General features: G+C 39.6%; 1 protein-coding gene across 2 annotated transcripts in view; it reads left to right on the plus strand.

The window, feature by feature from the left end:
• The window catches only part of cnot4b (CCR4-NOT transcription complex, subunit 4b), a 33,595-nt gene extending 22,725 nt beyond the window's left edge, over nucleotides 1-10,870 (plus strand). For both annotated transcript variants that reach the window (XM_051392021.1, XM_051392023.1), the window contains exons 12-13: nucleotides 4,091-4,333; nucleotides 7,458-10,870. In XM_051392021.1, the coding sequence (XP_051247981.1) occupies nucleotides 4,091-4,333; nucleotides 7,458-7,744 (530 nt within the window). In that variant the 3' untranslated portion in view covers nucleotides 7,745-10,870. The remainder of the gene's footprint in view (nucleotides 1-4,090; nucleotides 4,334-7,457) is intronic.
• Nucleotides 10,871-14,187: the final 3,317 nt, after the last annotated feature.

The raw sequence follows: 14,187 nt of genomic DNA on the forward strand, positions 1-14,187 counted from the left end.
TTTTTGAGTAGCTGAATCTATTCACATTTTAAAAAGTGAATTTGCCACCCGACTAGGGCTGCACAATGAATCTCAATATTATCAAAATTGCAGTGTCATGTGCATGGTCAGTTTGAAATATCCAAATCACAGAAGTTGCAATTTCTAGATAAAGGTAAAATGTGTGATAAAACAGCATTAAAATGGAGCACTGTAATTCTGCAGAGATGCCATGGCCTACAAATCTGTTTCTCCACATGTCTGTTTCTTTGGTACAAACTCCAACAAATGTCACATCATCGTGATTTTAATTAGCCCTGTAAGGTATGTGGAAAATGTGCAATAACACTGTTTGATATTGCGATGACGATATAACTTGCGATAAATAAACAAATATTCGAGTGCATATTGGCTGTACAGTTCCTATGTCAGCCTGGTTGTCTTTAAAAACGGTCAGCCCTAATTTTAATAACATTTCAGTGAAAATTGATTTTGTGACTCAAAAACATTCCCACTAATCTTGAATCATATCGCAATTGCAGTATCTGTCAAAATAATCACACTATGATGTTTCTACTACATTGTGCAGCTTAACACCCGACACCCACATCAGGATTACCACACCCAGCACAGTGTTTGGCCAGTGTGAACAAGACATTATCAGACTTCAGTGTTTGTGTTAGTGCCACAAAGCCTCTCCAGAGTGCTGACTTGCTAAAACACAAACTGTACAGCCCAGATCATATGCATTCACTTAACCTCACAACATACAGTTTGTACACACGCATACAGCCTGAGGAGTTATAGTATAGGAAGATGCACACAAAATGTGTATTTAGTTTTGTCATGTTCAGTCTCCACAGTCACTGTCTCCTTTCTGTAACAGGTAAAGAACTAGGAGCTTGAAGAAACAACTAGTACATGACATCATTATAGTGCATTGCATTGTGGGTAAACATATGCTCATTTATTGACCACTTGGTGGCAGCACATAATTTACTGTAGCATCATTGTAACACAGCAGACTGCTGCTGTTATTCCCACTATACTGGGTTCACAATATGATTTTATCACCATTTCTCTTAACAAAATGAGACTGAAGACAAAGAAGCCAAAAAGCTGTCATACCTTTTATTTTAAACAGGAGGGAATTCAAATAAGGAAAGTCAAAAGTAGATAACGCCCTATGCTCTTGAAAATGCTTCATTTTTCATCTCACCGAATCTTAACATATTTGTATTGCAATTTAACTATATTGTTACATTCCTACTAATGTATGATCACTTTTTACAGTATTGGCTATGGGTGCCCCAAGTAAAAATATTTAGAGAGAATGCCTTTAGTTTGTGAGCAAGTGTTGTCCTGTATTGTCAAGAAAAAAAACAGCCACAATACTAAGCTAAGTAGACAGTTTTGACCATATAGTGTTCTCAAACCAAGTAGCTTCTCCTCTCTTTGGTTTTTGTTCCACCATCTCTGAGCTGCAATAATCTCATTAACAATGTATCACCACTGTCTAAACATAATGGCTGTTAAATGAAACTAGTTGAAGAAGATAAGCCAGCACTGGCTGACAACCTTCGTCTAATAGCAGTCATGAAAGACATCAGCTAATTCAGTGGTAAATCATTCCTCCCTGTAAAGGAGTGTCATTGGATAACGTGGTTCAAATTGATCTTGAAGGCAGCTCTCAGCCTCATGAATTAAACATAGCAGCACTTATTTATCTGGGGATGCAAATGGCAACATAGGTGAGGCTGTTAATGCCAGCCATGCTTCCCCGCCTGACAGCCTGATTTAAAATGAAAGAAAAAGGCTCGGTGAAGGCTAAGCAAGGATCACAGGGGAATACTGTAGTTGTTTTGTTTCTTCTTAATCACTCGTGTTTTGGGGGTTAGTGCTAGACAGTATTTGATTCAAAAGCTTAATATAATTAATGGATGTTTTAAACCGACTGCTTCAAGTAATGGCTATGGTAACGACATCATAAGACATGTAATAAATAATATTTCATGGCATTTCCATAGTCTGTGCCTCAGCCATCTTGTAGGAAGTGAGCTGTGGGGGTTAATGAGTGAGTCGACTAACAATCATCCTGTCAATTAATATTTATTATTCATAGAGCCATATAACTGGAAAGGCTGTCATCCTCGTGAGGCCTGCTGTCTGCAGTGTCTCATTAGACAGAGCTCTAAATGATTCCAGCTCCTGACCACAGCACCACCGTACTGCTTTCAGGCTGCAGGACAAAACATGGCAGCTGAATAATTATCCCACTGCTGCAGCCTCTCCACACTCAGGACTTTCATCAGATCTCAGATTAGACAGAACACCAGCGTGGGCAAACTTGATGTGATCATTAGATTGTCTTAGCATATTTTATGAATTCAAATAGTTGTTCAGTGATGTAAAAACATACCAGACTTTCCTACCATTCAATAGCTTATGTGACATAGTAAGCAGCTAGCAGCTAGCTCTGAATTAGGCATTGAGGGATTGACCTGTACAGATGATTACAACTTATTAGTAACCGATAACCGATATTTGGAACTGATTTGTAGTAAAAGTGAAGGTTAGTTTATTATACTGTGTGTGCAACGGATATGTCAACCCTGACGAGTACCAAACTCTGCATTGTTTAAGGGCGGCTGTGGCTCAGAGGCAGAGTGGGTTGTCCCCTAATCGGAAGGTTGTTGGTTCAATCCTGCCATGTGTCGAAGTATCCTTGAGCAAGATACTGAACCCCAAATTGCTCCCGATGCCGTGCATCGGTGTGTGAATGTGTATGAATGAGTTGGTTTCTTTTCAATGGACTTTGCCATCACTGAGTGAATGTGTGTGAGCGCTTTGAGTGGTCGGAAGACTAGTAAGGCGCTATACAAGTACAGGTCCATTTACCATTTACTTAATCTTTAATCAGATAGTTCCTGATTTGAATCCAAAAATTTCAACTCTTGCCTATTTTATTTAGACAAATCTATTGTACCACTCATTGTGTTAAGACAACATTCAGCATTTAAGAACTTTACACGAGGAAGTGGAATGCAGTATTCATAGTTATGATTTCATGAAAATAAGAATTGTTGTGTTTTCTGTACCTTAGAATGAGCCATTTTTATCTACAGTGGTAGCGGGTCCTCTTCTACGTAGGCCGCCATTTTGAGCCGCCATGTTTCTACAGTAGCCCTATAGACCTACAGCACAAGCCCTTTTCATGCCTTTACTTAAAGCCTTTGCCTTTTCAGCATTCAAAGTAGAACCCACAAAGCAATTGAAACTACACCTAGCTCTCATGTTAATTGAGCCGCCTAATATAGTATTAATTAGCAACATGTAAAGCTGCTAATTCTCTCCTCATTAGATCTGCTCTAGCTGTGTTGTCAGAATGAGAATCGTAGAGGCCGTGTTCAGCCACCAGCAGCCCAATGTTTGCTTTCACCACCAGGTCCAGAGTTGTCAGTAAGCTTTACATTTGTATTTAAGGATGCTGTTTGGTTCGGTTAAAATGTAGTCTGGTGTGTTTGCCTGTCTGCTTTGTTTAGGCTGCTGTGAAAGCTGTTACCGTGACAGCCAATCAGCGGCAAGAAAAATGGAAAGACGCTTTGGGTTGATAGTTGAGTTTCATTCTCAGCATTGATATTTGAAAACCTGGGAATGAGACTTAACAATCATTTATCTTTCCTGTCTCTGATTGGTTGTTTTCTTTCAGGCCCGGTGGATTCTTGCAAATGCCAGTAGGAGCACTAGGAGGAGCCAGAGGAAGCTGTTTTTCTTGACACATTATCTGTCTCATGTACTACTGACAGGATATAGTGAAAGTTTCAGCAAATATAACAAAATATAATTTTTTATAAAAGTTACATCCTGCAACTTACAATCTCAGTTATGTTTGTTGTTTCCACAATGATCTCGTCCCATATATTAGATGACAATATTTGAGCACCTGGTTCATAATAAGAATGACAGAGCAGCCCCTGACTGAGGAGCCAAAAAGAAAATTTAAGACCTTGCTTAACAGCCTGACAGAAACTGTTATGGTGTCTTTTTTTAGGCTGATACTGTAATCCATGTACTGCTGGTGCTAGAGCTTCCTCTTCCTGTTTTGTTGCAGAAAACAGCGGTTGTGTAGAGAGCATAAATGTAAAGGAGTGGCAGGACGGCCTCCGAGCGCTATTACCCAACATCAACATCAACTTTGGAGGACTTCCCAACTCCTTGTCTTCCTCATCATCATCCTCCTCCTCATCCAGTGTCAACCACAATCACACAGGACCAACGGGGGTATCTAGGAGTGTTTCTCACGGCCTCTGCTGGGACAGCACAGCCAGCTGGAGGGACCCAGCCATTATCAGAGGTATGAGTCAGGTCCTGCTCAAGGACAATATATTTTATGTAAATATGATAATGAGCTTTTAAAAACAGAGTTGTGAGGTACTCAAAAAACAATTGCCAACAGATAAAAAAAACTACATTAACAAAAATAAGATAAAAGTTTACACAACTCTACTTAAGTTTGAAAGCTGCACTTTGCTGTTGCTGAAGAAGTTGGAATAGCCGGAACATCCATTGACACCACCTACCATAGCCAGATCCATCAGTGTTAGCCTAGTTAGCAAGGCTGGTGAAAAGGAACCTATGGAAGCCATCTGCATTGTTTCCTGGCCCTTTGAAAACAATTTTAAGTGACCATTGGGGTAGAATCCTATTGCAATTTTGATAAACTTTCGATTGATTGTGCAGTTCTATTATACAGATAACATGTCCAGTAGAGGTGTTGAAATTAATCAAATAATGGATGCATCACGATGCAGACATGGACAATGCTGCATTGATGCAGTGGCCGACCATAATAGATTATAACGCAATGATGTCGCTCCTTAATTTTCCGGCCGCGGCATAAACATTCAAATGAAAAATAACATTCTCAGTAGCCTAACCCGTTTCATCTAGACCAGTACTTCTCAGTCAGGGGGGACTGACGGAGGAGGAGAGATGGAGAAGTTTCTGACAGGAGTAAAAAGAAAAACGGAGGAGACGTCAGAGGAAAGAACAGCAAGTGACGGTAACCGGCAGAAACCTAATAAGAGCAGGAAATAAGACGTAGCCTACATAGCCTTTGGGTTTACCGTGAATACGGTCGGAAATGAGGAAAGACCTGTGTGTGTTTTATGTTTAAAAACTCTGGCAGTGGACAGCATGAAACCAAACAATTTAAGACGGCACCTGGAGACCTTACACCCGAGTTATGTCAATAAGCCACTGGACTTTTTTCATTGTATATTCGATGCGTATCGCCAACAGGCCGGTCATTTAGTGAGCGCGGCATCAGTAAATAAATACACACCGTTAGCCTCATACAAACACCGCCACATCGCAAAGTGCAAAAAACCATCACACAACAGCAGAGGAGCTAATACTCCGGCAGCATTGGACATGGTCACAGTCATAGGTGAGAAAAGTGCTGAGACACTGAATACTGTCCCTCTGTCTAATGACACGATCGGGAGACGGTGTGTGTGTGTGTGTGTGTGTGTGTGTGTGCGCGTGTGCGTGTGCGTGTGTGTGTGTGTGTGTGTGCTGTCTGCTGTGTTCACACTGTTAAATAAAAAAGATTGTTTATATCTTACTACTTATTTTTGGATGAAAACAACCATATGAAGTAATATAGAAAACTGTATTATATTGAACTATACAGTATCTTAATGCATTCCGTCAAGTCAAATATCTTATATGGCTTTAATAGAAAAATGTATTTGAAGCATCGTGATGCATCGAGGAATCGAATCGAATCGCTGACATGATAATCGTAATCGAATCGAATCAGGAGATCAGTGACAATTCACACCTCTAATGTCCAGATTGAGATCACAGATTAATGTCAGCTGGAGAAGGGGTAGAGTGTTCAAACCATTGTAAACTCTGTGTATGTCTGGGTTTTAGTACTCATTAGTTTGTATGTCATTACCCAGAGGACATGTTCAATTTCTTTTGGTACATTACAATCTGTACAAAAGCATCATCATAGTCTCACCCTTAATCATTTAGTATTTTGAAGCTGTGTATTTTCTGGGAATCTGGGGGTTTTAGCGACTTTAGGGGACTTTTTTTCTGAATTGACCTCAGTATATCTGAAATCATGGCTTCGACCCTCTCCTTTACAATGACCTTCTGTACCTTTGTGAGGGTGGAACCACTATCTACCACAACTTAAAGCACAATGTGCCACATGCACATTTTCAGGGACAGATTTGTGTTGCTCTCATTGGTGTCTTAAATTACAACTGTCCCAATATCAGCAAGTACAAAAAACAGTTTTACTGAGATCATTTTGTAGTCAGCTCTGGGACACACAATTCCCATGACCCCTGTCCTCTTGTGGTTCACCCTAATTAGTCTTCTTTATGAAACTCTGGTTTGTAGCAGAAACAATTCATGGTTTCTGGACCTCCCTCCCAGCAACATGTTGCCAGCTGCTGCTGTATTGCAGATGAGCTCATTCTGTTTTCACTCCCAGTTCAAACTAAGACAGACAGAGGTATTCTCTCTGGTGGTAGGTGGTTGACAGAACCCTCATATACAGCTTGGAGCCCTGGAAATGTGGTGGATCCCTTCATATGAAATAGTTTACAGAGTTTAATACCATTTCATAACTGCTTAGGCTCGAGGTTCCCTTAAATCTACTTGTGGATGAGATCATTGTTTTGTGAGATGGTGGGGATTTGTTTGTAGCTGGGGTGGCACCAGAATGAAATTGGTTGGAGCTGTATATTTGGCTTGCCATTAGGATACTATACTTTTCCACCTCCATTTCTGCAAGAGGAAAGTGGTATTCTGTAGGTATCAGCACTGTATATTATTCCCTCTAATCCCAATTTATTCCTTCCACCACTGGCCTCGGGCACAGCCTGTCCTACTGGGAAGAAATTATGCTCATAACACCCTCCTTCAGGCGAGTCAGCCTCCGGTTCGCAATCTCATCCTGCTGTATAGTTTGAGTGTTTGTGGTATAAATCCTGCGCTACTGGTGAGGATTTGTACTTCAATTTTATATAATTTATGTTCAAAACTACAACTTGCATAGGGGATTTTAGCAGCATAGATTAAGTCATTTTGAATAAAACATTTGTCATTCACCAAGTTAAAGCTTATATATATTTTTTTAGATTAACAGTAAATCAAATGACGATATCGCCAACGCTGCAGCTCCGCACAGCTTTTAAGCCTCTTATAGCTCATAGTTTTGGTTTAACAGCCAACAAAATACACATCTGATAAACTGTACACTGTACATTAGCTATCATCAGGTTGATAGAAAGTCCTATTGTTGTAGCAAAAGACTTGAGTATTAGTTTCTCTCAACAACACATATCCTCTGTGGTAAATAGAGCGTTTAGCCATGAAAACAGAATCTCTAGTATTTTAAAATGATTTGCTTTATAATGTAGTATCTGAGTGTACTGTTGCCTTGTCCTCTGCAGGGATCCCAGCCCCCAGTGGCAACAGTCTGGACACTCTTCAAGACGACAATCCTCCACACTGGCTCAAGTCCTTGCAGACTCTCACAGAAATGGATGCCCCGTCCAGCTCAGCCTCACAAAACGGCCCCTTTGGGAGCCAGCCGACCCCCCACAGAGCTGGCTGGGCACACTACCCGGCCCCCACCAACCAGTTCCACTCCCCACCGCCAGGCTTCCAGACAGTCTTCAGACCCCCAACACAGACCCAGACAGACCTGCTACAGAGCGCTGCTGTGAACCGCCACTAGGGACTGTCAAAACACACACACACACACACACACACACACACACACACACACACACACACACACACACACACACACATCAGCACTTCACATCGAATCAGCAGATACAAAGTACAAAACTATTAACAACTAATAAGATAATATAATATTTTAATTTCTTCTGAGCTCTTGTGTTTCTTGTCTTGGTTTCTGATGGTTGTTATGAGTTTGGTCTAGGTGAGCTACCCCAGCCACACCTTCGTCTAAACTCATTGTGTTCAAAGAGCGTGTTTAAGAGATGCTTTGGAATAAAGACAGCGGACCAATGTGATGTCTTAAAACGCCATTTAACAAGTCTCTTCTCTAAAGTCAATTTTTCATGACAGAAGCTGTTTCCAAGAACCCTTGAAGGAAATCATTTAGAGGCAACAAGCTGCATCTGAGAATCAGACCCTTGATTGTTTGATCTGGAAGAAAAGGGATTCTTACACGCGTAATTACCAAAGCTGCACTTTTGGCACTTTGAATACCCTGAGAGCAGCTGTTCCAATTGACCTGGAAGTGAAGGGTCATCCTGGTAGACCCGGTCTTCTACTTCTAAAACTGGAACAGTGGCGTTTTTCCTCCATCCATCACCAGATGGCAACAAAGAGCAGTATTTGGTGTCTGCATTATCTTAAAAATCTAAATGTATTGACACTAAATGACTAAAATAATATTTAATTTGTTGGCAAACCTATCATAGTTGTTGCAGTCTGCATTGCTGCAACATCTTATATTTCTGGGGAGGTGCTCGTCAGGCCATACACGCAGGTTGAACAATGCAGAAGTATAAAACTGGTTTTAGTAGCATAAAAGAGAAACTGATTGTACACATCAAACTGTGTTTACAGGAGTTGGGGATCTGATCTGATAAATGTCCTCAAGTGATGTCACTTGAATCAGCATCAGTTGGATCTGATGACTATAAGTTTGAAAATGAAAGCAGTCTGGGGGTGTGGTGTGTTTATCTTACCAGACCTCTGTAGCTGCTCATCATCTCTGCTCTACGTTAGTCGCTGCTAGCATAACACACCTGAACATCTCATGGCATTTTCCACCAACAGGAAACTAGCTCAGTTCAGGTTCCCACACCTAGGTTTGAACCATTTGCATTTAGCATTTCTTCCAAAAATAAATTGGTTCAGAACCTAAAAAGTTGGTTCCCAACTGGAACCAAAAAATAGCAGGTTTTCCTTGGGAACCAAAGTGGGAATATCATATTCTACAGGTTGTTGTGCATTATGCAGTGCCCTATGTAGATGATGCATACAATTAGAATGGTTCCACTTAAAATTGGTAGAAATGCAAGCAGGTTAACTAGATAGCACCAAAGTTCAGTGGTCAGGATATCTTTGCGATGCTAAATCAACAAGGTCCTCATCAAATTAATTATGTTGACAAACTGGAAAAATTGCCTTATTTTTAATGGGAAGATGCAATTCTTGTATTCCCAAGGAAGCAGTTTCCACTATAGGGCGCAATATATATGGATGCACACACAGTTCTGTTTATGCCACGTCTGTATACAGGGATGTTTTCACATGTGTCAGCATATATGGTTCACACACATTTTAGGCAGCACACAAACTTGCAGACAAGAACAAAAAATAAAATTTGTGTTAAGGGATGCAGTGCTCTTTACAGAGCAGTACAGTAAATGGGTTTGGATCTGTTCCATAGACTGAAAGGCTTGTAAGTCAAAAGCAGAAAGTGTGTATCTGTGGACCCCTTAATGCTGCTGAGTGAACACTGACTCTGTGTCCCCAGGAGACCAAACCTCTGTATCAGAGGGCTGAAGGTAGACAGACAGTGGCAGGATGTGGGCTGTCGCCCATTGTCCCAGATTTCTATGACCGCTTGAAGCCTCAACTACACGAGTGATTTCGTCAGGGTAGTCACTGTTCTGTGGTCATTTGTTGTTCTCCTGTCAGCTTTAGATATTTAAACTAGAAGGAGTTTTTAACTGGTTGTGAAACAGTCTCAGTTTAATACCGATGCCTCTATGTGACCTACGTATACAAACAGTTTCTATATAGTTATTCTTAATGCATACCATTGGGAGAGATTTTGTCAGATTCACCTTGAAATTGGTTTCCCCCTTTTCACCAATGTAAATGCACATGTCCCCAATGTTAGCAATTGTTACCAAGGTTAGCTGGCTAGCTAGCTAGCTGTTGGTCAGCTAACATCCAAGCAAGCATAGCTACTAAGTTCTCACATCAATGTTGCAAAGATGGAATGTAACATTGTTACGAATGCACCATTGATGTTAGGCTAGCTAGCTGTTGGACAGCGAACATTACCCAAGCAAACACGGCTACTCATTTCTGACATCAATGTTTCCTTCAAAACATCAATGATGCGTTTGCAAAAATAATGTTACGTTCAACTTTCATAAAATTAATGTGAGAAATTAGCAGCTATTTTTGGGTAAGGTTAGCCGACCAACAGTAAACTCAAATCTTACAATAAATAATAATGGAAACATATACAGATGTACAGTGATGTAATGAAATGGCTTTCTAGCACTTTTGAGATGAGAAATTAGTTGTGAAAAGCTAATAAGTACATAGCTGGCTGGCAACAAGAAGGCACACCCAGCCCCAGACACAAGTGGTTCTTGGTTACAAGGCAATAGGAAGACCGCTTTTATCTACAGGGGCCACCAGAATCAACACAAAATGAAAGTTCCTTGCAGGGGCTTTAAATAAAAGTGAATAAAGTATTTGTGTAAGAAAGAGTGATCTTAATTGCACTGGGCTGCAGCGGGGAGCTCTCTTAAAGTTAATCTCACAGGACTAGTGTCTTTTTTTTTTTTTTTTTTTCATTTCAGAAGATTTGATGATTGTTGAGGTTGTGCTGGGATAGTAGAGTTTCAGACCAACTCAAACCATCAGAAACATTAGGTGTACACCACCTTTATCATCCATCTTTTTTCATAAGGTCCTGACAGCTTTCATAATTCAGCAGTATTCTTGAGGATTAAGACACTGACTAACATGTTCACAATGTTCAAACATGTCGAAAATGAAGAGCTGAGGGGGATCACACCTCTGTAGGTCTGGATCATAAATCAAACTAAATATTAAATAAAAGAGAAAATATAAAGTGTGTTCAGTTTGGTCCTTATTTCTCTTCTGCAGTCAAATGTAGCTTCACACACAAGTCCATGAAACCATTCTATTCATACAAAGCCCAAGTAGCAGTCCCACCTTTTTCCTTAAGGGAGCCCTTTTCTATCAATGAGTAAACTGACTGACATATTTTATGGATATTTCATGTTATATACAATGCATACCAAATAACAATAGAGAACAACTGATAAACTGTACAATGAACCCAAACAGTGAACACAATAACTCCAGGAAATTTGTGATTTGGATGAATGTTGAGCAGATTATTTCCTGTTAATATTGATCCGAGATGCGTTTTCCAGATATTTTTAGGATTTTTTTGCATTTTGTAAATTCTAAGTCGCTCTCTGTTTTGTGTTTTTTTGACAATCATACATACTTAATAGGCTTTTTTTGTTGTTGAAAAATTCAGCATTTTCTTCTCATTCTCATTGACACAAGTGGTTTGTGGTTACAAGGCAACAGGAAGACCACCGGAGATGCCGACCCCCAGGTTGGGAACTAGCAGTCTAGAAGTCAATAGCCTTTACTATCAAAAAATCAGTTTAGAACCATAAAACATTTTTGAGCCATATAATGCTAATTTCTCACCGCAGATCAAACAAAAGACAGCAAACCAACCTGTCCATGCACTATTAAGCTCTATTAATAGTGCGTTCTATTCTGTTAGATGCCGTAGCCAGCCTAGCTAGATAGACTCAACTTTTGCCACCACTATTGCGGTTCGGCGAAATATACAGGAAAAGGAGCCAGGTCGGGACATAATGAATGATGCAGATTTTAGTTGACAAAATGTTAAAACATTGTTTTTATTATTTGGCAGTAAATGGCTACACGTTTTTATAGCTGGAGAATGTAAGAGTCAATTTAGGCCTACAACAATGATAAATGAAAATGTTAAAAAAAAGAACCATATATAGTCCATATCATTTTCTGTCAAACCAACAGGGATCTAGCCATCTCTTGTTGTCTCATGTTCCCCAGCAGCAGCAGCTTGTGAGAAGCTCTGATGGTTTCCACTGAGGCTTCTGCATGGAACACCAGACACATTTCCTGTAAAAGCACCTGAAAGGAGAGACCTCAAATTTCAGTGCGTGCCGAGAAGCTTTATCTCGCTGAGGAGGCAGCAGCTTGCAGATAATGTCGGGAGCAAATTAAGCACTCATACTGAATTCACTAATGACACTTTCACACTTTCGACAACAAAAGTGATTCCCCTTTTTAGCTAATTGGCCAAGCAAGCTGACAGCATCAAGCAGAGTTCAGAGATGATACTTAAATATCCCCACCAGACATATTAACACATATAGCAGTCCCTCCAGGAGGTTGTGATGTTCACAACACAAACCTAATCTTAATTATTTTGGTTTATTTTATTCTTTTTAGCAAGGACATTTTTAGTGCTGTTTTCTTAGCATTAAGTGAGCTACTGGCATTTGGAAGAATCTACCAGGCTTGAATGGAAACAACCAATCAGAGCCGAGAAAGGCAGAACAAGGCTTTGGGTTGGTGGCTTGAAGGTAGTTGACTGTCGAGTCTTATTCCCAGTGTCAGTATTTGACAACCTGGGAATCAACAATCAACTATTTTTCTTGGTCCTGATTGGTTTTCTTTTAGGTACAGTAGATTCCATTAAGAGCACTAGAAAAAAGCCAGAGGAACCAGATTTTTTCACAGATTATCTGTCACATGTACTGCTGTCAGGATATAGTGAAAGTTTCAACAAAGAAGTTATTTAGTTACCTACTGTAGCTTTAAGTGCTTAAAGAATTAAGTTGAATTAGATTAAATGTGTAAGGTTAGTGCTAATGTTAGTGTATGAACGTAGAAATCACAGATCCTTTACTCACTAGGTTCTCTATTCTTTCTGGAATAAGTTGCCTTCTATTTTTGTTATGAATAATATAATAATAATTTTATAAGGAGTTCGGTCTAGACCTGCTCTATTTGAAAAGTGTCCTGATATAACTTCTGTTATGAATTGGGCGCTATACAAATACAATTTAATTTAATTTAATATTATCAAAGTATGTGTTTTTGCAAGTATTAGGGCCAGAAATTATGATAATAAAGTCATAATATTACGAGAATAAAGCTGACCAGCTCAACCAAACAGCAGCCTCAGCCTGAGCCTAGTAACTGCTGTTTGTCTCAGTCGTACCGTACAGTCAACAGGTAAACTAACGTATTGATCATTTTATTGTTAAACAGTTTTGCTGGCTGAGCAACAGGCTGACCGCTCTCATAAAATGACTACTTTATTCTTGTAATATTATGACTTTATTCTCGTAATATTACGACTTTAATCTCATAATGTTACGACTTTAATCTCGTAATATTACAACTTTATTCTCATAATGTTACAAAATATTTTTTTCTCTTAGTATGGCCCTAATACTCCGTCGTAACATATAGTCTGCTGGGAACAATAATATCTATATTTTTCCACAAAAAAGTTAAAATACTCACATTAAAATCCTTAAAAAAGACATCTATTCCTTCAATCTCATTATATCAATATGCAATTGTTGTTCATTTCTAAAGTTTTCCTGCTGGACACAAGATGTCTCCTACTTCACTGTAAAGTCCATTCCCAGTGGATGTGCACTGGTGGATCACACTGTACAGGTTACATACTGGACCAGGATTGACCTCCAAAATAGTTGTGCTTTAAAATCTGATTTTCAATTTCAGCAGATGAATGTGAAAACATCCTTCTAGAGTCAAACTCTGCACAGACAGCATTCAAACAGCACACTGTAGGAACAAGAAGAGAAACAGATTTCTGACTGGAGGGGGGCTTTACTTAAAAAAACAGTCTTGAATTATTCTTGTGTGTGAATTTTTCCATTCTTGGCGAACAGTAACTTATTTACAGACAATTTACCTAAAACTCTTTACCCTTAAATCTTCACACACACCCTTCGCCAACATGCATGACACCCAACAGCATTAGTAACACACCGACAGATTTATTTTGCTGTGATTTTACATTCCACAGTTGAACAGTTCCTTTTTTTTTCTCCCATGTTATGTTTACTCAACAGACACATTACTGATGTTAAACGTGATAGATCCGTGTTATTAACGTCTGGTCACAATGGAAGCTGCATTATCTCTGTCCTAAAACCTCTCCAGCTCTTGGTTTGTGTTCTTCATCAGTTGGCCTGATGAGCTGTAAGTGTTCAGTGGCTGTTCAATCTGTCAGTCTGAGCTAATTCAAAGTCTGTGTGCTTCCCTGCTAACTTGGCATTATTAGTACTCATTTTAAATTTGACCACATACGTAACA

Source organism: Dicentrarchus labrax, unplaced genomic scaffold, assembly GCF_905237075.1.
Source record: "Dicentrarchus labrax unplaced genomic scaffold, dlabrax2021, whole genome shotgun sequence".
In the NCBI taxonomy this organism is placed as follows: domain Eukaryota; kingdom Metazoa; phylum Chordata; class Actinopteri; family Moronidae; genus Dicentrarchus; species Dicentrarchus labrax.